Source organism: Pezoporus occidentalis, unplaced genomic scaffold (assembly GCF_034315485.1).
Source record: "Pezoporus occidentalis ecotype Australia unplaced genomic scaffold, CSIRO_AGI_Poc_V1 ctg192, whole genome shotgun sequence".
NCBI classification, from domain to species: domain Eukaryota; kingdom Metazoa; phylum Chordata; class Aves; order Psittaciformes; family Psittacidae; genus Pezoporus; species Pezoporus occidentalis.
The window spans coordinates 1,028,507-1,054,059 of record NW_026913771.1 but is presented as its reverse complement, the minus strand read 5'-3'; the positions used below and the strand labels follow the sequence as shown (position 1 = coordinate 1,054,059).

At 41.1% G+C, this 25,553-nt stretch overlaps 1 protein-coding gene across 15 annotated transcripts in view; it reads right to left on the bottom strand.

Annotated features, from left to right (window-relative positions):
- The window catches only part of BCAS3 (BCAS3 microtubule associated cell migration factor), a 361,344-nt gene that overhangs the window by 105,297 nt on the left and 230,494 nt on the right, over positions 1 to 25,553 (bottom strand). Inside the window, exon 24 of one of the 15 annotated variants that reach the window (XM_062617123.1) lies at positions 4,367 to 4,519. The exons of 12 other annotated variants lie outside the window; for them this stretch is intronic. In XM_062617123.1, coding sequence (XP_062473107.1) covers positions 4,494 to 4,519 — 26 coding nt within the window. In that variant the 3' untranslated portion in view covers positions 4,367 to 4,493. Of the gene's footprint in view, positions 1 to 4,366; positions 4,520 to 14,613; positions 16,185 to 21,795; positions 23,741 to 25,553 lie in introns of those variants that run through there. 2 more of the 15 variants (XM_062617113.1, XM_062617119.1) reach the window with 2 other exon arrangements.

The following is a 25,553-nucleotide window of genomic DNA, read 5'->3' as shown; positions in this document are numbered from 1 at the left end:
ACCATTCCTCTGCTGTTATGCCAGCCAGTTTTTCCATGTGTAAAACTTCCAGAATTGTCACATGTACCTGAAAATCTATAGGTTTTTCTATTGTTTTCTTATTCTGTTCCATTTGCAATATAGAGATTGCCTCTAATATTAGTGTACAAAATTAACTCTCATCCATGATGTAATATAGATAAAACCAGTCTGAGTAATATATGATGAACTGGACACAAAATTCTTTTAAATCAGCAAGATAGTTTTGAGAGCTTCCCATCAAAAACAAGCCCCTCTAATAGGAACAGTACATTACAAGGTATTAAATTTTGCTAAGTACCTAAAAGCTCAACAAATAAGAGAGGAAACTTTCTTAAACTACCCATTTGGTAGAAAGGCATTTTATCAACCATCCCCATATTAGAAACCACAGATTTTCAGGGTATTTCAGAATCCATTGTCAGTAATAAAGTAGGACATGCAAGGAAAGGAGAGAAATATAGACTTAATACAATGTAACTACTGAGGATTAAATTTTAACACCACCAAAGCCACACGAAAAAGAATGAATTCAAGAGTCAGAAGATTAAAACTGCATGTAGTCAGCTTGGGATTGGTATGCTCCAGATGGAAACTTTCTTGACAACACACAGTTTAAATTCTAGTTAGGCCAGACTATGATTAAATGCTCTGACAATTTCTGAGTACATCCCTTTTTTCCTACCGGCTACTGTAATACAAAAGACATCTCTTTCAAACATACAACTAGTAAAAAAAGTGCAAGTAAAAGCCATTTAGGTTTCCAGCAAAGACAGAAAAGCAAAGCAGCTAATGGACATCCAGGGTAGTCAAATCATTTCTGCAAAATCCATTAGTTCTGAGGTTCTGGAGGGCTCAGTTTTTACAGTAAAACCTGTAAAAACTCAGTATCCAGTTTCTCTATTGGGACACTGAGGTGTGAAGATCCAAATGATGCTGGAACTGAACTTGTATATTTGAACCTTTTGAACTCCATTTGCCCTTCATAAATTACTTTACCACTAGCTTTAACGCATTTCTAACCTACTGTGCTAGAAAAATAAGGATTCATTAAAATAACTGAAAATGCACCGAACTTTCTAACACTTCCAATGGAATTTGTTCAAAAGATGTGCACCTACAACAACTTCAGGGTGAGAAAAAGCTTCCAATAGCCCGGTGAAATAACATCTGTCTTCATGCCACTGAAAGCAAAGCAGCAGACCCCCTGCCCCAAACTCAAACTCACTAAAAGTAAATGAAAATAGCACTGTACAGAAACAGAGTTGCTCCTTTCCATCTGGAAACCCTGTCAAATGGAGGCAAATTCCACCAAATTCCCAACTGATGCAAGATCTTCACTCTGCATTTCACATGACCAACACAAGCTAGCAGCAGCCCTCTGCTCGACATCCCATCAGTAGGAAAACAGTTCCATTTTTCTTCCATCAGAACTGACCCACAACTCTAGGTCTGCACCTTGACTTGGGCCAAGGATAAAAGTCTTGCCATTAAATCGGCAGTTCCAAAACCAAAGGCATCATCAGAAGCGGTGCAGTAAAACAAGCCCTTGCTCTTCTGGTGATTTTCCTGCAGCAGCTCTGGCTGCATTTGGTGTTACATGGCCCTGGGGATGTGCTGCTCCGGACAGACATGACTTGCAATGCAGAGGCAGGGGAGGGTTATAATCCTACTGCACCCACAGAGAAAGGAAGAGGAAAGAGATTCACACTTGCTCTCCTGCAGAGGTTGAAATAGTTTAGATTTTAGAAATGAATCCAACTTCAAGACAATGCCCAGAAGGATTCTTAATTTTAAGCTACCTTAAACTGAAGGAAGAGATCCCATAGGAAGGCTGGGGAAGACCAAAGAAGGGAACCCTGGTAAGACAGTAGCCCAGCTGCTTAAACACAGCATTAACTTCTTCCTGTTGGACATAACACACACACGCAGAGTGAGCACATTTCTCATCATTATTTTTGAGACTGTCAGCATGTTTATAGACAGTCAATCACTGGGATTTAGGAGAAAAACTAAAGCCTTTATTTGAAGTCACAACCGAGACAGCATATGAACAAAAGCAAAACAATCTGCAAAAAGGATCCTACTTTCTCCTACACCTTTCCTGCCTGCAGAGAGAGCTCAGCAGTCAAAGCTGTGTGCCTGCCAATGCCTATACAGGAACTCTTCAGCTCTCGCCCTGCTTGCACAAGGGGTTTCTTAGGGTTCAGGAATGCCATCTGATTTCTGTCTCAGATTTGTCACTTACAAGCGAGGACACTGCCTATCTTTCTCTCTGAGGAGAGCTGTGTGAAATAATTAATGTCTGAATGGGCTTTCCAGAGATCAGCTAATATAAAAATACTGCTTTTCTCTCTGGATTAAAATGTTCTATTGTATCTGGACACTGTATTTCAATTTCTCTTTAAAATGATCTTACTGAGCAGCAAAGGGACACAGCAGCTCCTATTCACAGGTCACCTCAGGTCTCCTGAACCAACTATGCCCCAGGGTTTTAGTGAAACTCAGGAATTCCAAAAGCAAAGCACATTGCCCTTAGTACAGAAAATGCTTCTGATTCACAGAATGACACAAATGTACAAGAAAAAAAGGGATGTTTGATTATTTTTTGTAATGGATGGCTTTTAGACAGACAGAATACACTTACGCATTTCTTCTGCACCAAGCAGCAAGTGATTTTTAACAATGGGCTTGTGTGAAGTGCTACTTGCTTATCAAAAAGACTCAGAAAAGGAATTTCAGGGGTTGAACTCTGTGTTTTAAGTCCTGAACAAAGAATAAGATGCTCTAGCTGCACAAGTGTGCACTCCTTCAGACTGTGGGAAGGCAGCCTGCCCAACCTGCAAGACGTGATCCTACTGCAACTTCTTAGTACTTAGGATAAATAAAGTTGTATGAAATTCTTTGACATTTAGAAATAAAATGAACAAAAAGGGAAATGACAAAACCTGCAGAGGGGTGTATTCTTCCGTGAAAGCCCACGATACAGTCTGCCTCTTTAGGCAGTAAGAAATAAGATCCATGCAATCTAGGGCACATTGAGATGTGTACTTGCGATTTATGAAATTATCACCTCTGTTACTTATCACTCCTAATGATATGTTATAACTGAGCATGGGAACAGTGCTGGTCACCTGAACCCAAGTCTCCAAAGCAGTGATCACCGATGACCATGTAAGTTAACATGTGTTACTTCCCACTTGCATGAAGAAAGATACGTGGTTTTGCATTCCCTCTCCACCAGCACAGACTGGCTTTCTTTTCCTTGCTTCCCAGCTTGGCAATGAGCCACGCATCATTTATAGACATCCGAGGTTTGGTAGAGCGCTTTCTAAGGATCACTCTGGAAAATGGTACCAGATTTGAAGCCAGAGGGATGCAGGCATGAGCCTTTAAAAAAGGGCCAGCAACCAGAGTGGTCATCAATAATTTTTTTGTTTCAATGAATTACCAACATAACCCAGAGTGTTCCAAATAACTGAAGTATTTCACTATCATGCATGATGTCTACAGTCATTACATCCCATAAGCTAGAAAGGACCTGAATTGCCGACATTAAACAAAGAGTAGACAATGAACCAAACCCAAATCACAGCAACAAGCCCCTCACCAAACCCAATCTGCAGAATATAGCTATTTCAGAAAGCAAAGGTATGCATAGCTAAGTGTTTATCCCTTGGAGCGCATCGGTTTCGGAATCACAAGCAGCATCAATAGGTAAATGCACAGGCTGACCTCACCTAAGAGCTACGGGTTCATCTGCTGGGTACCTTACAAAACAGCAGAGTCAGTCCTGCCTGCTACAAACATTAAGTCGTAACATCACATAATGTGCAACAAAATGTTAACTTACAAGAAGGCAAATCTAATGCTTTTTTTCTTTTTGGCAGCCTGGTGATATTCCAGATAACACATTTTACACACGCCAAGACAGTAAAAATTAATTCAATATTTTTAAAGCCATTTCTGTATGTTGTGCCATTTTGGTTTATATTTTGTTTCACTAGTTGATAATCTTAGAGACAAGAAAAACCATGCTGCTGGTGAGGTACTAAATCACACCAGAGAGCTAAGGTTTTTAGATGAAACAAGAAGCTGATTACACATGCACCGAGTATACCAGTCACTAAGCGTTTCTGGATTGCAGGGATAAGATACCCTCTTTGCTTATTACTGCCTTCTTGATCCAAAGAGATTTAAGCAACTGTTTTCAATTAGATGTTTTTAAGCTAGTAAAACTACATCCATAAAGACATATTTATAGAACAACTTAAAACTAGAAGAATTAAAATGACTACAAAACTGATGAATTCCATTCCCCCGCCCCCTCCCGGAATCATTTACTGACCATTAACGAGCAAAAAGCACTGCAATTTTAAGAATTAATCCACTGTCACAAAATTAAATCAGATACACTAGTAGGGATAATGACAAACTGGTGGCTCCAGCGCTGTCAGTTTGCGGGTGATACAAGTTCAAGTCGTCTGTGCTAGTGGCCACTCTGTTGGAACAAACATGAACATAAAAGGTAACATTAAAAGTGCAGCAGCACCAACTGAATCAATTCTGTCACTGAGGATGCAGGCTCGTAATAAGTGGCATAGGGTAAATACTGCATTTTAGAAATGACCTGGCTAGTTCAAAGCCTGCCAGACCTCAGCACATGGAAATAAAGGAAGATACAGTAATGAAAGTAAATGAAAGAGAGATGATACTCATTTCCTTCTGAATTCCTGAGCACAAGAGCCCAGCAGTGTGGCTTTGCCACACATGACTGCTTTCATCCCTGTTAACCTATGACGAATATTCTGAGACTTACAGGAACAAAGCTGAGCTTTGATAGTTTTCATCTGACAGTTGCTTAAACAAAATTTGCCTAAAAACCTCTGCAGCATGTGATTACAAACACTTGCAGGATGAGTCACCCTATCTCTAGTCACTGAAGGACACGCAGCGATGGCAGAGGCTTCCCCAGGAGCCTGCTCAGAGATGGCTGGAGCAGGAGCAGGCACAACCTCCCCTCTGTCAAAGCCAGAGGCATCGTTAATCAAGCATCAATATATATATATACCTGACTGCCCCAGGACTAGCTCTAGTTGAAGGCAAAATAACTGGTAAGGGAAGTGCTACTTCCATGGAGGGGCAGGGGCAGGATGCAGCCACGCTCCAGCCCTGCTGCCTCCTGCTGCAAAACCCAGCTGAAGAAGCTCGAGTCCCCCTGGCATCCAGCATGTCAACTTCCCTATGCTTTTCTACAAGGCCAATTTGTTCCCACCTAAGCACACTGTAATGAAAACTCTCAAAGGCATGTTAGTAGTGGAGTGACTTTAATATTCAAATACACCACGGTTTATATATTTTAAACACTTCAGAATCAGGCCATAAATAAAAACGGATAATAGAACGCATGAACCAGCATCTTAGCTGTCTTGTGTCACAGCGTGGCCTTCACCTGGGCACCCTGCACTACAGATGATGGGTGCTGTGCCCAGGACAGCTCCATACCCTACAGCCTCCCCTTGCTGCTGGGCAGATACAGGAGATGCTCCAGGGCAGCACACGTATCTCACAGGTAACACACAAGCCCTCGCAGTGAAGCACAGGGAGATTTCCTCTTCTGTTGTTGTTCTCATTACTACCTTGCAGCTTACATTTGCTTCATGTGCTGAAGCAGCACATGCCACGTAAGGAGATTTTGAAGACTATTTTAGGTGAATTAACCTAGAGAGTTACACACAGGGTCTAGTTTGGGGGAACTCTTCAACCCCGAAGCAAGGAAGTGCCCTTTACTGGCTATGCAGTACCTTGCCTGAATCCAGACACGCAGGATAAAAATGTATTTGTTTGACACCTGAATCCTGCTCATCCTGACAGAGCAATAGGAAGCCAAAATCTTCTGCTCAGCCTCAGACAGCACTGCCAGCTGTGTTGGTGGCCTCTGCCCTGCCTCCCCCACCGCCTTTCCACCTCGGAGAAGAAGGGCAAAGCTGGGTAGGAGTGTGATGCAGTCATCCTTTAAATCTCCCTGTATGGATCTTGCTACAGTGCAAACCTGCTCGGTTAGGCAGATCATTACAGACTCACTGAAATCACATAACATACACAGATGAAGATGCAGAATTACATAGGATTTGCCCTTTTGAATGAACGTGGCTCTGATTTCTAATTGGTTTTGACCTTGCCTGCACCTTCAGAAACCAGATTAAAAATACTCCCTTTCTGTTAATGGGAAGCTTGCTAATAACAAGGCTAGCCCAATGCCTTTTATTCACACAACTCTTTCTGCACGGTAAAGGATGGATCCTGTAAGACAAAGTTACAGGATAAAACCTAAAGCCAAGTTTCATACAATTATATCCAAATTGGCAGAGCAAAGCTATGAAACAGAAGTGAACGTAAAAGCAAGTGAAATAACATGAACACTGAAGCAGTAAACAATTTTGCCTGAGGCACAACACTAATGCAAGACTAACTTCAAAGCATCAACTGAACCAACAAAGGTGACAAACAATATGCATAATAATAAGCCCAAACCAGCACATGCTCCCTTTCCTTCCCTCAACCAAGATCAAACCCAACAGAAAGGAACAGCACACACCGTCACCATCGTCTGGAAGCGCACCATGGCTGCACGACAAGTCACTTGCCACAGCTCACACAAGACGGGAGGTGGGAAGGGAAGGTGAAGTGCAGAGGGATAAGCACATTCAGCTCTTGTTAAAGGCTCCGAAGCTGGCAACACACCAGGTACACCAAGCCCTAGAAGATGACTGCTGCAGGTCATTAACAAGCAGGTACGTATGGGTCTGACCCAGGGGTGGTACAAGCTGTACAGATACATAACGCATGCAGCATAGGAAACCTCACATGAACATAGAGCTCATTATAAAGCTCTCCCACTTCAAGTGTGCTGTCAAACAAATACTGCTAATTCTGTCATTCCAAAGACGAGGTTAGTATGTCTTAGAAATTCCTGTTTTGATAGTAACTTCTGGAATTTAAAACAGATAATCCCCAAGCAAGTTCTGCTCTTGCTCATAGAGCTCTTGAAACTCTTTTTTGCCATTTCATACATTGAACGATGTATATAAACTAGATTACAGCATTTTGGCTGCAAAGAAACGAGGCTGAGACATTATGTTAAGAGAAGTCCACCACATCAGAAGCTTTTCTTTTTGCCTATTGTTTTTCTTTTTCTAATTACAATTTATAATGAACCTCTTCCCCAGTAAGCTGACTCAGGGAAAAACCACTCTGAAAGGCATCAGCTACTGATGAATTGTTTTTATTAATGAAGTTAGAGAAACAAAAACCACAGTGGTTTTCAGTGCTGCGACTCACAGCAGAACCCACAAGCTTGAAGGCAGAAAGAAGTGTGAAAGTCAGGGCTCTGCTCTGAACAGCTCCTCCATTTACCAAGGGGCCGAAATTCCACGAACAAGGGGTTTTTCTCTCTCCCTTAAGCTTAGGATTTGGTCCTTTGAACAGTTGCTTTGGTCTTAATAAAGCACCACAAGAGCCACTGCCTTTACTGCATTAAAAACTGAAATAATGGGCATTAAGTAGAAGTTGCTCTTATAATACACTGATATTTAAGCAGTTCAGCCTGTGACTGGGTTTGCTGAAAGAAGAGCAGACAGAAGAATGGAGTGCAGAAAAGCATTTAATCCTGGCGAGTTTCAAAGACCTTTAGATTTTTAGTAGCCAAGAAATTCAAGTTTTCCTTTTGACTCAGGCTTCTGGACCGAGGGCAGAGGAGAATCCCTGGGTTTAGCACAGTTGTGTGTTTGCCTGCAGTAACCCTCGCCGTGCCAGGCGGCTCTGCATGGCACACTCCCGGCCAGGAAACCCTGCCGGGGAAGGTGGGGGTTTGTTGCTGGGGATTTCTTCCTTTAAACATGCAGTAGATGGAGCAATTCATAAGATTTTCAGGAAAACTTTGGGATTCTCTTATTTAAGGCAGAATCCTCTTCAAACAGCGATGCTTTATATAATGAGGCCTATTTATAGCCTGCCTCTTCGGCTGTTGGCTCCTCCTCTGCTTGCACACTCACCAGTTCAGCTATTATGTCCAATCTCACATGCCTTCTACAGAAATACCTTAAAGTTGCACATGCAATGAAAAGGAAGCTTATTCACGCAGTTAGGACATGCTTTTTCATGCAATGCTGGTTACTGGAAAGTTTAACTTTTGTTAAAGAGGCTCAAAATCAAACAGGAAAGTGCGTATTTTTCTTCCTCATTTAAGTCTACATATTTTGGGTATTTTTTTTGTTTCTGTGGCACAGAATAGCTACTTTTCTGGGGGGTGCTAACACTCCTCCGTGGGTTTTTCACCAAGGATGCAAAAAAGAAACACTTTTTTGTGAAGAACTCCTGGAAACGGGGAAATTGAAGACACAAGCCCTCATTGAAAACCTCTAATTTTTTAATTAAATTTACATGTCAGTGGATCTTTTGAGCTTCATCTGTATGTTTTCTATAATGTACATTTCTAGTGCTTTTTCCCATGGGTATTATGCGCTATTTCTAAACTGGGATTACTCAAGTTGAAGTGTGATAAAGGGCACATTATAGCTATATTAAGCAAAACAGGGAGGAGAAAGCTCTTACATAGTCCAAAGAAAGCTGTGCTCAGAGCAGAGGCTCATTTCTGGTAACAAGCAGAGCAAGGCAACCAGTCAGCTAGAAACTGCTGCTATCGAATCAAAGCTTTGTCTTGAGAAATAGCGATTTTTTTAATCCCTTTTTGATGTTTTCTGCTACAAAATAAAGGTTGTTTTCTTCAGAATTGTTAACTCTTGCTCTGGGATATCACTGCAAATGTTGTGAGGAACAGAACATTGCATTGTACGTGAGTGTAACTTGTACGATTACCCTTTGAAAGAGCTAACAGAGAAGAGGGGATTTCTGAACACAGTTTGGGTTCCCGTCTCCTCATGCTGTTTTTCCCAGTGGTTTCACAACCACGTTGTTACTCTTCACAGCTTACCCAAAAGATGCAGGAACTTGCATGGTCCCCACAGTGCCTGGCCCAAATCATACGGACTTGTCAGCAGTGCTGCAGCCATCTGAACAGGCAGCAGCTGGATGAGGAAAGGAGGGCATGTCAGCTCAGAGCGGCAGAAAAGGTTTTTCACAGCAGCTATTTGCAACCCTCCAAGGAGCTACAGAGGCTGCCCATTAAAACCCTGTTAAAACACTTCTGATGTTGTCAGCAGTGGAGAGCTGAAATAGCACAGTGATCACTGAGATACTATCTGCCTCAAGCAGTTCAGCGGTACTGTCAATAATATGAGCAAGAAGGTACAAGATGAGCAACAACCTAATTCCTACATGAAAATTTCATAAACTCCCTCAGCTGGTAAACACTGGAGACGTGGGCAAACACAGGACAGGCAGTAAACCACCCAGAAAAGATGACCTGCGCTCTGGAATCTCTCCCAAAAGCTTTGAACCTTTAAGTTAATTTACACTTTGAAAGCAAAGCAGTGTAATAGCAAGGAGAAAGCAGGAGGGATGAAGTGATGGCTCTCCCACCAGTGATCATAACCTGCTCGCCAGCTTTGCGCTTCTGACAGAAGGATAAACCATAACAACACTTTCAGGCATAGCCACTCCCAAATACACCTGTAGTTTCTCCTGACTTTTCTCTACCTTGATTTGTGAGAGCACTGACTCAGTAGCCATTCCTTGGGGTAGTTTTTGCAGATGTACTCCAACCAGGCAAGCAAATTTGCTACCTCTCCTCCAGGAGAGCAGTGCCTCCTTTGAAAACAGACCTCCTGATGTGCCAGGGTATTAAAACTGTGAGTAATGATAGCAGAATCATTTACTTCCACTGCTACTCTGTGCTCATGAGTAAGTACTACTCACAGTGAATAATAGCTGGAGAAACAGGGCCAAGGTGAAGAGATATTTATAATACAGTAGCCCATGAGTAAGCGCTTAACTATGAATTTACTGCTCTGGCTACAATTTCATGAGAAAACGAACAGAGCCAGCTTTTGGATTTCCAGTCTAAAAGGCTATACACCCACAAAAAATAGTAAAAATAATTTAGGAAAGATGGGATAATTATTTATAAAGCAATCATGACAGAGACCATGCGCATCTCAGCTAAACAATCGTGGATGCTTCATTTTCTTAGATATTGTCCTCAGAACTGCTATGGCAGTCAGTGAAACTCCTAGACCCAATGTCTTAAAGCACTATCAGATGCTTCTCCCTTCTTGTGCAATAACATCCACTGCAGAGGACCGAAGGACAGAGCTCACTGGAAATGAAGCAAAGAATTAAGACTGTCATCTGCTCAGCAGCCCTGGATTCAGAGTATCTGCCTGTCTTTTAATATGAAGTGACTGTGCTGCCTACAAACTTCTGTCGAGTGTACCCTGCATTTGCAGAAGATCCAGCACACTCTAGAATAACTTTTAATTGTTTCTATCAGCCCAGAACAAGGCAAAGGTTATCTCTAGAAATGCATTACTTTCACCCTAAGCAGTAATGTATTCGGGAATTGTGACCAGGAAAATAGAAAATACTGGGACAACATGATCTTGCTCACCACCCCTTTGGACTTCCTGCACAGAAACATCTCACTTCCCAGCACACCCTGCAGAACAACTGGATATTTTCCAAGCCCCACAGTACAGGTCATGACTGGATTCTGCTGAGGACCTGCTTATCGACTGAATTTTGGAAGGCATGACACAGCAAGAGACTCCTTGGCTTGCTGTTGCATGTTTGAAGGCTGTTTTATAGCAAAGGACTATGTTTTAGAGCAGCCAGCGTTCTACCCCGCAAAGGCATGTGGCTCAGATTTGTGATGCAAGTGGACGCTTGGAAAAACAGAAGCAGCAATGATTCTACAGGACTGCAATTTATCCCTGAATTGTAAGCACAGAAGGGATGGCTTCCTATGAAATTTTTAAAACCAACTGCTAGTTTTACTATCTGTTGTGCTTCCAGTCTGGAGAGTCCAAGGGGCCTGCTTTCACCATGACGTTCCAAGAGTTATACACAAACTATGCTCTTCAGCCTTCCTACCGGGAGTTGGTGTTAGCCACATTATTTCAGTGCTGCTGAGCTCATTGTCAAGTGGCCTAACCTCACCTTGGTAGAGAAGCACTGAACTCAGCCAGAGCCATCTGAAAACCCTAATCAGGCACTTCTGCAAACCCAAAGTATCCTCTACATTTTTACATGTCTTTATGACTGTAGAAAGCTGTCTTTCCCCCCTCCTTATCAAAAGGAAAGTTAGAACATTCAGTGTTAGAAAGAAGGAACATCAAGAGTAATGACTGCCTTATTTCGCCTAGTGTCACAAGCCTGAAGTTAAATACCTGCCTCTGTACAACTGTTTCGCTTCTTTTATTAGCTAAATATTGTGGCACTGTGCAACTAGAGCACAAAGCCTAAAATTACCATTTGAGATGAGTGTAACTTTTACAAGAGTCAAATATCCCGAACAACCCAGTCAGCCAATAACCCAGCACAAATTAACTCTGGCAAATAATGGGTTTGCTGACCCTACATTCACGAGGCAATAAAACCTACCAACAGCCCCTTGCCTTAAAATATTCAGGCACTTCTCAAAGACAATACAGCTTTTGTTTGTGAGCAAGAAGATCATTAATTAGGAAAGCTTTTAAAAAAGGTTTTAGTGTCATTAGCAAAAACTAATAGGAAAATAAATTAACTTGCAACATCTGACACCAAGTTTGAAAAAAAGGAAAGACATTAAAGACCCAAAGCCCAAGGACTGCACCCCATAGATCCACTTCCCTGCAGACCTCCATAACCACAGTAAGTAAATTCAATTTCCTCCCTTTCTTACTGCGTTTTGAGTAAGAGACACATCGCTGTGAATGCAGATCTGTTGTATGGTGGAGTCACAGCAATATCATTTGAACCAAATCCGTTTAGCTCTTCAACTCCACAACAATGAACATACACTTCAAAACACAAAGCTATAGTCCATCCTTTCAGGCTGGTTTTATTTCCAAGAGCTTTTTAACTATAGCAGAACTCAGGTAAAGATATTGTTCAAGAGCTGCCTTATGGCAGGCTCTTGGTGTAAATCCTGATTTCCTGAAGGAACACACATTTTCTAATTGTTCTGAAGGTCTGCATTTAAAAGTAACACATCATGAAAGGTGGCCTGAAGTATTCCATGGATTTGAATAAAATGATCTTTTCCCCTCCCCTGGATGCTTGCGAAGAGACACCATAACTAGTGTGCCAAACAATCACTGCATACAAAGGAGTGCACATAATGAAACTGTCCACTACTTCAACCATGTCAGCTACAGAATGATGAAAGATTTATACCTACTTCATATTAAAATTAATCAGTAAATGTCACACAGCACAGCAAAAACCATGGGCATAATATTAAGAGGGAGTCAGGCCCAGTGCAGAGCTCAAAACCAACAGCCAAGAAGAGTAGGCTCTGCAAGCAAAGTGTTTAGATGGCCATATAACACGTGGCAGAAGACAATTTTCTGGCATTTTTCTTCTAGAAATAAAGAAAATATAGACTTTAAATTTTAAAAAGGAAGCTACACAGACAGTAAAATGAAATATTAATAACAGATATCAAAGTTTGGAAAATGAACTGAGACAAAATGTACCTGCAACTGCAACCGCTTGGTAAATCAAATCCGTGCTCTTGGATAGATTGCCTAATTTAAGCAGATGACGTACCTTCCTCTTAGCTTTTGCTTCAAGCTTTCCTTCTATGAGGAGTCAGGGAAGAAATTTTCCTCTTTAACACCTTTACATTTGTGTAAAGCAAAATTAAGACAAAATGCTGATGCAAGCCCCAAAGGGAAAATACTTGTGCCACAGACCACCTTAAACGCACTCATTGCTGACGCCTGGCTCCAGATCTGGATGTCCCCATGATGCACCAGGGCCCAGTGTCTGCCTGCTGGGATGAAGTTTATTCACAGGAAACATGAAGGAAAAATTCACGCTCAGCTGCTTAATGAGAACTGACATTACATCTCCAGAGAGAGAGAAACTTTGGATGTCAGGCAGGTTAGCATAGGGCAAGCAGACGGTCAATAAAATATCCAGTACTCTGATATGATAGATCTAATATTGTGGAAAAAGCCAGAAGTCCTTTTTTTTTTTGATAAGAAAATGAGTTTAAAATGGTGGTTGAAATGGCCTATACAATATTAACCTCCTAAGACTTGAAAACAATTGTAGCTGGTTTCTGAACGTGCTATAAAAGGTAAAACCAAATGAAGGTTCATGTAGCACAAGATATGCTTTTGCGGACATGCAAACAGGGTAATTTTGTACAAGTGTACATACAGGCTTTTAGAAAATCTCTCCAAATTTACAGTTAATTTTTAATTATTAAAAAAAACCAAACCAAAAGAAGAAAAAAAATCTACTGATCGCCCAAAATACGTTGCTCAGGGAAAGAGGCACAAACCTCACCTAGCCTGGATCCCAGTAGAGCATCTGCTCACCTGAATGACTCAGGAGCAGCCCCAGCATCAAGGTCAGAGTCCTGGGGCCAGCCTCTCTCCTCCCCTTATGGGATCTAACCTGCTGCTCACTTTTCCAAGCAGGATTCTTACTAGATTTCCTCTCAGAGCAACTTCTTCATGATAGCTCTTTCATGCCCCACTGTCAGCGACTTCTGAAATTCCCCCCCCCACTTCACCAGATTGAAGTGTTTGGTAGGAAAACCCGGGACGGATAAAGAAAGAGGCAGGCCATATGCAGTGAATGCCTGCAATCATTCTAATGAAGCTAAATCTTTAAGTTTACATAAAAGGAAAATTAAATCAAGCACTGGAGTGGATTGCAAAGAAATGCACCAGGAGATGGATAAAGTTAATCACGTTTAGTTAAGGCTAATGCTGACCTACTCAGGCTTGCCTCAGAGGTCCTTCGTACCTAAGTGCAAGTTTTATCTATATGGGAATAGGCATGCACATGGGGCTGTACCACTGCTAAATACCACAATGAAAATACAAGAAACCAGGGCTGTGGATCACGATCTGGGGACTCCTGAAGCTTGGCCCTGTCCTTGAAACCCTGCAGACAGAAATATGTTTAATAGGTAAGTTAGGAAAAACTCCTTCATCTTGGAAAATAATGAAAGCCAATTTAATTCTCACATTGTATGATTCCTGTCACTCACTCTTCCAAAGGGAATCTGGGATTTGATCGGGATGCTCTGTCCGGAGCAGCCACATTTCACAGAGCTGCAGTTCACACCATAGGGCCAAGACACAGCTGCTGGTAGCTCCAAACGCACTTAACTGACAGGAGCCTCTTGCTCTGCGCAGGCAAGACCCTGCTTCTGTCTTTCTCTCTCTACAGGAAGTTCTTGGTTTGTCTATGCCCTGTCTTGTGGCCCAAAACTTTAACGAGGAGGTGGCACAGGAATTCCTGGGGTAACTACATTGAATTACTTTAGGTTTGTTTTTCACACAAATCTCACCCACATCTCCAGCAGGTGATGCTAGGAAAATGAGGGACTATTAAAATAAACTCAACGCATTCCTTGTTTCATTCAACCATTCTAACATGGCATCTTCTACATTGCTTTCTTTTTACCTCCTATCTCTTCAAACAACAGGTATACAGTGTTTTGATATAAACCCACAATGCTGTCTTGGACACACAGTGAGGAAGAGCCATCACAGCCTTGGGCAGGAGGGTGCCTTGCAGCAGCTCTACCACAGCACACACGAGGTGCTGGGTGCTTTGGAGGACTTTTCCAGTCCATGGCCACATATTGACTACTGTAGTTCTATCTGACAGTTAGAATTTAAGAAACTGAGCTATATTCCCCAAAATGTTTATTTTCATGCAGTGCTGAAGCAAACGTATTCCTTTCACTCCTGCTTCAGCTGATACCAGCCATACAAACTACGCAGTCTCCTGATGAAGGAGCAAAAGATTAGGATATGAATCTGTCAAGTTTGGAATATTTTTTTCTGTATAGCTCTGTTCAATGACGGAAGACAATAACGCTTCAGTATTTCCTGAGAATAGCTCATTTGTTCTTTATATCAGTGTTACAGAAAAGATTATTTGCAACTATTCACTTCCTTACAAAATATTCAGATTCTTCAATGAAAAGCGTTTCCCACATTGTGCAGCCACCCACACAGCTCCATTTGAAAGTGAATGAAAAGCTGTGCTTGATGATGTTGAATATGTTAACCTCTTACAGTACTCCAGCTCTGGTGAGCCACTTTTCTTCTGCCTCTGCACAAGGAAGTGTTGAACACAAGCGAGATTCTGTTGACTGCATACAAATAAAGACAACAAAGGCATCAGATGATTATCACCGAGGCGATTTCTGACGATCATAATTTGTGCCTGAAGGCCTTTCATTTCTGGCAAGCTAAAACCAAATTTATGCTTGCTACGAATTAAGAGTAATGAGTATCATAATTAATAATGCGATATGAAACACTTTCCTTTCAAGCTCAGGTTACTGGTGTCAGCTTCAACCAGTTCAAACTCAATCAGAAGTCATTACCATTTAAAGAGCAGTTAGTAGTCTGTGTGAAAGAGCCTAGTGGCTTAAGTCCCTTCCCTAACCATAGGTACCACCACCATCATAATTAGCCCTTACAACTGCTATCTCAACAGAAACTAGGGACATTGGCTGGCAGATATGAAGCTCAGATATGAAGCTATTGAATGAATGTCCATTCCAATCCTTATGTCTTTTTCAGGGAAGCGCAGTTTGCACCGTGCTCCTGCTTTCTGGAAAGTCACCTTTGCTTATAAACTCCTGTTTGATGCCCCAGTCATGGACAGAAGCAGTAGGACCACTCTCCCTTTGCAGGACCTGCTGCCACAGTGGTGAGGGCACAGATGAGGGGCAAGATGCTAGTGGGGTACAAGGACCTCAGGTTGCTGGAGAAATGACAACTCCCAGAGTAGCTCTTTTATGATCCAGTAAAACCTCGTATTTGCTAACTCATATTTACAAAATGCCTTTAAATCTGAAATACATCTTTGACTTTGCCCTCTTTTACATGAGCACATCAGTGCACACCTGACCACAACACTAGTTCCTACAGAACCTTGAATGTTCAGAGCTACATCACGTGTGCGCTGTGCAGCTGCCAAGAGGCTGCGAGCCTGACACCTCTCCAGCAAACAGGGGCATGAATTACCTGGAACACAGCACAAACACATCCAGACTTTTCAAACAATCCAAACACATAAAACACCCCCCTGCAATTTGACTAAAACACTCCACAGCTGCACTGCTGTTCTGTAACTCTTAAGCACAACACAACTTGGGCATTAGCTCTTTAAAACCTCCAGCATTTCTTTCTCAGTTTTCCTCATTTCCCTACTTGCACATCTCTGCACGGAGCATCCCAACGAGGTGCATGAGGCTTAGGCCAACATATCACTTTTCCCTTCCCATCATCCCATTTCACCACAAAATCTGATTCTTCCATCTGTCCCTTCCTCCTCGCCCCATCTGGTGAAATTCAGCAGTTGCATTAACACAATCTGATGCTCCAGCCAGTGCTCGCATCCGCACGTCTGCACTGCAGCATCGCTGCTTGGTTCCTTTAAGAGATCACTAAAAGAGATGTTAGTACATTGCAGAAATTCAGAGGAGGAAAAAAAAAAGAAAGAAAGAAAGAAAGAAAGAAAGAGTTGCTCTTCTTTGAGAGCTGGCTGGAATGGAGAGCTATCTTCATAAATAGACAGGAAACAGAAAAGACTAATGTTGGGCAGATGACAGATCCCTGAATTCAGTTAACTGGCCTTCAAGATATGAACTGTTCTATTAAACATAGAGGCATTATGTTGGTCATCCACTTTAAGCCCAAGAGTGATTAAAATGCTGGCAGAAAATAAAAACTGGCTATTGAAGAGCTTGCCCCGAGGTCCTAATTTCAAATCAAATTTTACAGCGCCGCACAGGAACAATGGCAGCCCAGTACTCCAAGTCTTCTTTTTGTCACTTTGTACAAAGAAACCCCCTCAAACTCTCTCAAAGAACAATGGCCCCTCTAGATTCGCAACTACGCCAAGAATGGGCTCAAACCATACAAAAACACATTTTAAAAATACATTTTACACTGCCCTTGACATTTGAGATAAATAGAAGCCAATGCATTGAAATTCCAAGTATTTTTTTATAGCCTTTCACAATGTGAATTTTTGATTTTCCTCAGTCTACTTGATCTTTGACATTCTGGCCTCTGCAAAAGGAGGACACAGCAGAGCAGTCAAAGAAATTAATTATGCAGATAATTGCATTTTATTAAAATGATTACTGTAGCAGAGAGCTCAATAAATGACAGCTCCACGAACCTGGCCCCCACAAGAAATCAAGAGGACACAAACAGTTCATTTTTAATTGAAAAACTTCTCAGCTATTAACATTTAATTATCTGTTACCGATATAGGGCACTAGTTTAATTAAGCATTTTTCTATACGTCAGGTTTGCCTTTTAGTACAACCACTCTTTCAAAGTTCTGCTCAGCTGCTGCAGATTCCCTGCTTCTACAGTGTGAGTTTATGTGAATTTGGCAGCTTGGATACAGGCAGTTGTTTCCCAATGAACAGCACACAAGACCATATGTTTCAACATTTAAGCAATTTAGAATCAGAGGTATAATTCTGAGTGTCCTTAGCAGAAATTGTACATTAAATACCCAAAGGATCTGAGCTCTACAAGAGATACAGCCTTTTTTAGCACTTTTCCCATAGCAACAAAACCACTCTACGCTACTTATATCGTATACTCGAACCACAAGCATGCTGAGAGCATTGGTGAGCTGACTGAAGTCTGCAGCCAGACCTTTCAAGGGCTGCTGTGTTTTCAACAGCAAGGGACAAGCAAGCATGTCTTTTTCCCTTTCTGCTTCCTGCACCTCTCCCCCATCAGGCAGGATTCATCCAGGATTACCTCTGAAACAGCTACGGTAAGGACTCATACCTGGCTTCTTGATTTGTGGACATCTACTTTATAAGATGTTGTTATCAGTCACTTTCTTTGCCACCCCAAAATAAGGCCAGACGTGTTCCTTGTGTCCTTTTAATTTCTGGGATGATGGACATCACCAGAACTATGGATTTAATTCAAGACAGGGCCAAGGCACACCTGGCATGATAAGCCATGCCCTTGTGCTGGTTTGTCCACTCAGCTTTTCTTGACATGAGGTCACACAAAGCCCAGACTGCATGAGAACATTTTAAAAATAGGTTTGGAGAGAAAAAAAACCCAACAAATCCTGAAAGGAATAAAAATATCACAAACTGAATCACTGCATCTATTAGTGAGTCTTTATGGCTTCAATCACAACACCTGCAATAAAATCAAACTGAAAATGACAGTCCAAAATTGAAATACAGTGGTATTTCCTCCTTAAAGGACAGCACAAGCCAAGAAACCCAGCAGACTACCAAATACCCTGAAGAACTTGAGTGAAGGCCTGTTCTTAAAAGCAATGATCCCCCCCTGAAGTCACAAGCAATACTCCTCATCACGCATGGAACACAGGGTTGCTGTTCCTGCAGACAAACTCAAGACCCATTTTGCCACTTTCACTCCCTTTTAACCACTTCTCTGAACACGCTGTGCTGTAGAACAGTCACTCTTCAGTTTTTCACACTAACATTTTAGAGAAAATCAAAGCAGGAAACAGTTTTCTCCACAGTGGGAATGCTGTCCTGCTCCAGGCAGGCAGTCCTCACATTGCTACTGCAGGGGCTGAGATGGATTCAAGATTACTTCTCTTGCTGCTTCTCTTTCCATCCCATATATGTATGGAAACTAAAGAGATACAGTATTCAAAAATACTTCCTTACAACACTGTCATTAAATAACCCATTTTACATGACTCATCATGATTTCTAGACCTAAAATGCTTTCAAAATCTTCTTCATCCATGTATGAGGGCTTTTGTATGGTGAAGGTTCTGTCATTTGGTACCCTGCTATAGAAATTCACTTCAAACGCCTGAGTGATTCTGATTAAAACAAGCAAACAAAACCTCCAGGAGTAATTCCATTTGTGGGTATTTCCTTTAACAGCATTAATAATCTAATGCATTTAAAAAGAAGATTTAGAATTATAATTCACTTGTATTTCACAGGATTAAAAATGCAATATATGTAATACAGCCACAGTATATAAATACACACATATCAAGAAGGTACTCTGGCAGCATCCATTTCTGCTGCGCAGGAGTCCAATGCCGACACCTTTGTAGGTCATTTCAGTTTTACTTCAGATAATCTACTTCAGTGACATAAAATCCAGAGAAAACTTCTATTATTCAGATAGGTCAAAAAGTACAGATTCTGTGGGATATAGCTCAAAAAATATACTGATCAGAAACGAAACTAAGTATACAAAGTAGATTTAAAACTAGTAACTAGACTTTAGTGACCTGCACACCTAAAAGAAGACACGATCATCTAGGAATTTCTTTGCCTCCTGTTCATCAATTGGAACTTTACGAAATAATGCCCACTAAACCTGCTAATTTTATGTCTTTACTCAGATATATCAAAGAGAACTGGTAGCTCAGACTCAAGAACACAAAGGGAGCTCTTGTAGGGCAGCATGTTTCACAGTTTGTCTCTCCTCCTGCTAAGACAAGAATCATTTTCAGTAGCAACAACAAGTACGTTAAATGAATGTATGGTTTAGAAGGAAAGAGAGAAGGGAAAGAACTGCCAACTCCTGAGAGCTCCTGGCTACCTGGGTGTGGGGGAGCCCTGCGGGCCCTTGTCAAAGCAGCCCAGGTTATTCTTGTCTCCCACTTTTCACTAGAAATTCCACCCTGACCCCGAGAAACACTCATCAGAACAAGGCCATTTCCATGAAACATATCTCCACTGTGAAAGCACTTACTGCAAACATTCCCATCCCATTCTAATTTTAATTTGCGCTAAGTTTCAATGCAAAGGACCAGACACAGCTGCCCCATTTCCTCCTCCAAAGCATTCCTATTTCTGAGTTCCCTGCCCAAACCATGAAATGAAATCTGTGGGGCTTTAAGGCATGTGTGTGTTCAGGAAAATTAACCTTTAATTAAATAAAGTGCCACTTAACTATTACTGGACCCGTTGGCTATATCTAATAGCAAGACTACTAAATAAAGCCCTTACAAGAAAAAACGCACGCTGCGGGAAAATAGGATTGTTATTTTTAACACTGATAATTTTGTTTAAAAGAAGATTCCTTCCTGTGTTTCATCATTTTACGTTATGTTCTATTATAGAAACTGATGTGGGAAAAAAAGTTTAGAAAAATCCAGGCCCAGAATATTATGGAAAAAAGAAGCACCAAATGTAAAGGTCCTGTAATATTTGGTATCTTCAGATTTTTCTGCACTGGTTCACATGACCCCCACTTTATTTTTAGAAAGGCAGCAACTCCCGCTTGGATACGGTGCAATACCTTGTACCCGAATGTTGCTCTGCACAAATAAACCACAGAAAAGTGTTGACTTAAAAATAAAACATTGGAAAAGGAGAAAGTTTTTTTCCTCCGTGAAAATTTCCGGAAAAGCTGTAAACAAAGGCAGGTTTGGCTCAGTGGCTGAGTGACTCCGTTGAGCTGCTGAGGATGGAGAACATATCAAACCTCACAGAGTGAGGAAATGTTTGTAAAACAGTTAGTAAATCATAGGCAGCAAGGTCACCATGTTTAACAGCAGGAATGACACTTTGCCAAAAGCCCAGCTGTGAAAGGGCGTATCTGCACACGGGCTCGTCCCTCTGTTACTCTTCTGCACGTCTGAATTTTGATTGGGGTTTTAAAGACCTATTTCTTTAAAAGCAAGCGAAATGCACAGGATTTCAGATTGAGGACATCTGCCAGAACTGACACACTCATCCATCAAATCATCTCAGTACCTGGTTTTGTTTCACCAAACACAACATAAGCTGTTAAAGCATCAAGAAATTCCCTACAGATTGATACCGACTGACCTTGTTATCTCAGCGACGGAGCTTTAAGTTCTTGCTGCTGTTCTGAATTCACACACAGGAAAAGAAAACCCAACAATCTGGCCTCTCTGAGATCTGGCATTGCCAGAAGGTGAAATTATACATTTTTAAATGCAGACACTACAAACCCATGTATGAATAGAGGGAGTTGAATTCATCTGATGCCAAGAAACGCAGGAATGATTATTTCAAGTTAAAAAGTTGTCATGAAATCACTTCATAATATGGAGAGATTTATAAAATGACTCACCTGCTACTGTGGAAATCAAACACACCGCGGCGTGTCACTGGCAGGCAGCATATAGCAAAGGAAGTACTTAAGCACATACTTGACTTCAGCTCCTTGCATGTTTGAAGTTAAGCTTGTATGTAAGTGCTTTGCTGGACTGGGGCCTATATGCTCCACAACCATAATAAAAAAAAAAAATCCTTATAAATTACTTACATATTACATCTAGATTAAAATGTTGGGGTTTAAATCACAGTTTATGATGAGGTTTTAAAGTGCCCTGTTCCTCTGTTCCCTATATTATGAGACAATGCAACAAGCAACTAGGGAGAAACACTTGGTTTACATGATGAAAACAGGCCTTGCTTTTTGGGGAAGAACCCATGGGGCATTCCTCCTTCCTTTAGGTGGCAGAAAAGTGACGTTCCAGTTAGTGAAAGCACAGTTGGTAGGCAAAAGATTAAATAAGAAATCATTTGATCAATGCCTGTTAAACATAAGTAAGAACTACGGCGTGACATTAAGCAACTGAAATTTAATGCCAAAGTCAAACTTGCTTCGGAAACAGGAATAAAGAAATACTCATGGGGAGGGTGTTTCTACTATGAATCCCTTCTTTTAGTCTAGCTCTACTGCTTTCTTTATAAAGCAAAATTCAAGTTAAAATGACTCCTGAATCCAAACTCTACATGCCTTGGACGCAGTCACAATGTGGTTACCATTTTTCAAATGGCTCTTCTCATCAGCAGCCAAACCAAACCCTTCTACTTTAAGAGATATTTTGTGTTTTGGGGGGTGAGCAACCCAGCGAAAGATGTAAACTTTGCAAGTGAAACTCACTCTGCTTTTAAACACACTCCTCAGCCCTGCTCTGAGAAGTTCTGCAGCCACCAGTGAGCCAGCACAGAGGTCCATTAGCGTGGCCACCACAGAGACCCCGCTTTGTCAGCCTGCTTTGGTGCAGACATGCATTTAAAGCTATGTTCCTAGGAAAAGGAAGGAAGGAAATGACTTTAAGCTACATTTAAGTTACTATTTTCACTGGTTTTGCCACTTCAAAGCCAAAGGTGACTTCTAAGGAAAAATATTTGTAGTATAAATTTCATACAGAAATAATAATTCTTGAGTGAAGCCACATTTATAGGGGACTTTGTAAAGGTCAACTAAGTTAACACCAAATAATAAAAATTGAGGCCAACTCTATGCATATGTACATGGCAAGGCACTAATTCTTCTGACACTACAATCATAGAAACAGGAGTTTCTATAAGATTATGATCATATTTAACAAGAACTCCACCAATCAATGTAACAGGAGGAAGAGGAAATTCATCCTAAAGGCAAGGAACTGAAAACCACTAAGAGAAGAGGGTTAAGTTTAGTATTATGTAAACCTGAAAGTGACTTTAAAATAATGAAATAAAATAATTGAAACTTAAAAATAATTAAACTTGAATCATTTACCTATCTCTGCTTCAAGAGGAGAGACTCTTTCTTAAATGGAAAATCCTACAGTGAAATGATGGACCTGACTGTTAATTAACCAGTCCTGTGTGTTGAACATTTCCATTTGGTTAATCTTCTGGAAAGGAATTACTGTTTCATTTTACGAATTCTTCTTCTTTGCTCATTACATGAAGCTTTTAGCATGTCTGCTACCATACAGTTTACTTTTCAGTCTTTTCTTCTTCTTTGGTCTTTCCTGTTCAAGCTCTGTTCAGTAATATGGATCAGTTGTGCTTTGTTGAGCAGTTCAGTGAGATTAAATCAACAATACAGTTTAAACTGCCAGTACATAAGTTAAAATTTACCTCCCTTAATCTATCTTATGTGCTTCAGAATTTTACTCCAAGAACCAGAGATATTAATTAACAGACAATATGCTTACCATTTAATTACTAAAATTCCTAAAGAAAGCTCTTGCTACCCATTATTATTTTGCTACCTCTTGCTGAATGCGCAGCACTTCCTCCCGTTTCTGCATCTGAGAGATTCTCGTGCCTCTACTGTCACTGAGATATTTAGGGCCCTATTCCAACCCACCCATCCTAGTTCCCAGGAATAGGAATTTGTTTATTTGTTACCAACAAAGCTAAAATTGTACTGAAAAATGCTTCAAAAGAAAGTGATGGAGCTCAGAGATTCACATGAAGCCCTGTTGTTACAGATGGTGGATTTTCTTTGTCAAGAAGGCGGCAGATTACTGCCACGGGAAGCTTGCATTCTTAGCCCTGCTGCACATTTCCCTTGGATTGGCCTCAAGTAACATTTGCCTGCTTATTCCTCTAAGCACCAGATTTGTTACAGTGAAAAACAAACACACTTTTTTAGGTTTTGGAAGGTAGATTGTGTGCCCTGAAAGAGTTTATTTGACCTGGAGTCTGGATTTGAAATTATTCAAGCACATCCCATGGATGTTATCAGTCTCAGATGCTTCCTACCAGTTCCTTCATGGAATAGTACTTGAAATACTTCACATTTCCTCTCACCTTGCTTTGTGCTTCTATCAAAAGCTGTAAAGAAACAGATTACAGTACTTCATTATAGTTGTTGCAATTATTGCTATTTGTGAGGGTTTCCAACAGTAACACTGCCATATGCAGTATTATTCTTACACATACTAAGCTTTATAGACTTTTTGTTGTACAGGAGTATATTTGAATTACTATTTTGTAAACACTGATATCCTTTAATGCAGACATCTTAATGACTGCTTTTGGGTTTCAACCAATGCATACCTTAGTCTTTTAACGTGACAGACCACCATCATCTCTTGCTTTAAACTCCTTGTCCAATTTAGAATACCTAGATCCCATTCAGTTCTCTTATTTTATGGGATTTTGTTTCTCAGAAACTAAACAAGTGGGCACTTGAGAAAATTAACTCTGTAAAGGCAGAAGTCTAACAACCATCTTTAGGAGAAATGACACTGCTTGACTTTGACATTGCTATGTTCTCTTCCTCCCTCCAATGCTGAAATTGTCCCTTGAGCTCACTGCCTTGCAGGCAGAGCTTAGCTCAAGCATCCATCTCTTAACACTAACCCCTGACGTCTGGTCCTTTATGCGCCTACTTCAGAAAGACAAGAGTTAAGAGAAAAAATTCAGAAGCCTGAAGGTAGCAACTACAAAAGAAATCAAATTGTTTATTAATGCATCCATCAAACCTCCTGGTAACCCTTTATGGTACTGGAGCCTCCCTGAAGTATTCTGATATTTATATGTATTCTTTTAAGCTGTAGAAGTCTCAAGATATATTTTTCACTTTAAAAATAAATAAATTACTGTATCTGAGTAAAAATGTTGATTCATTTCTTCAGGACACGTACTCCTCCCTTGACACTGCAAAGCCACTTCAGCTTTCCGAAACACCCTCGGTGCACATGTCTATGTAAAATCAACACTCCTCTTGCACCAGGGCAGGGGCTGGCCCTTATCTCTGGGGGAGATTGCTGGCCCTGGACCGGCCGGGCGGTGTTTCCAATTTCCTTATATAACAAAGCTCCGATGTCGGGAGGAAGTGGGCAGATACTGAGAAATCAGGGAGGATAAAAAGCACTAGACCCGTAACCTCTGGGGTCAGGAGGTTATGACTTCAGGGCCTAACAGTAAGGTGGAAGGATGTGTTCAGGTAGTTTTAAATTACCTTGTTTCACTGGTCTTTTCCAAGAGGAAGAGAGATAAGATCAAACGCAGAAGATTGATATCACATACAAGAATATACACACACGGCTAATGTGAATATTACTTCTGTTTTCCAACTGTAAGTCGTTTGAACGTTCAGAAGTTGAAAAGGACTCCTTCCCCCACAGCACAGTTGTGATTTCATAGTCAGAAGAGCTGCAGTGCTGATAAGCTATCCAGGATCTCTTTTGGCCTCTATGATGATAATTATTTACAGAACCAAAAGATGAATTTGTATGACCATAAGTCATTTTCCAAATCCAAACAGGTGTGGGTACACACATGACAAACTGTAAATGGAAAATACAGCTTTAGCCATACGCATAGGACTTTATGCATCTGCACGTGCAGTAGTAAAGGACAGAAATCCTCTCCCCATGCATGAAGAAGTTCTGAAGTCCCAGTTTTCAACTTGGATGCTCAAGTAATGACTTCATGATCATCAAAGAACTGACATCACTGGCTGGGATGGCATGAAACACGGGAATCATAATGTAAAATTAATAGTCACAAAACACCATCAGAGACCAGGAAAGAACTTCCCTGACATCACTGTGCAGACAGCAATGATGTTGAAGGAAAGGGCTGCCTAAGTTTCTGCTTGCCACTCCAGCCTGAAGTTGAGATTCAGTGTTCCCCACTG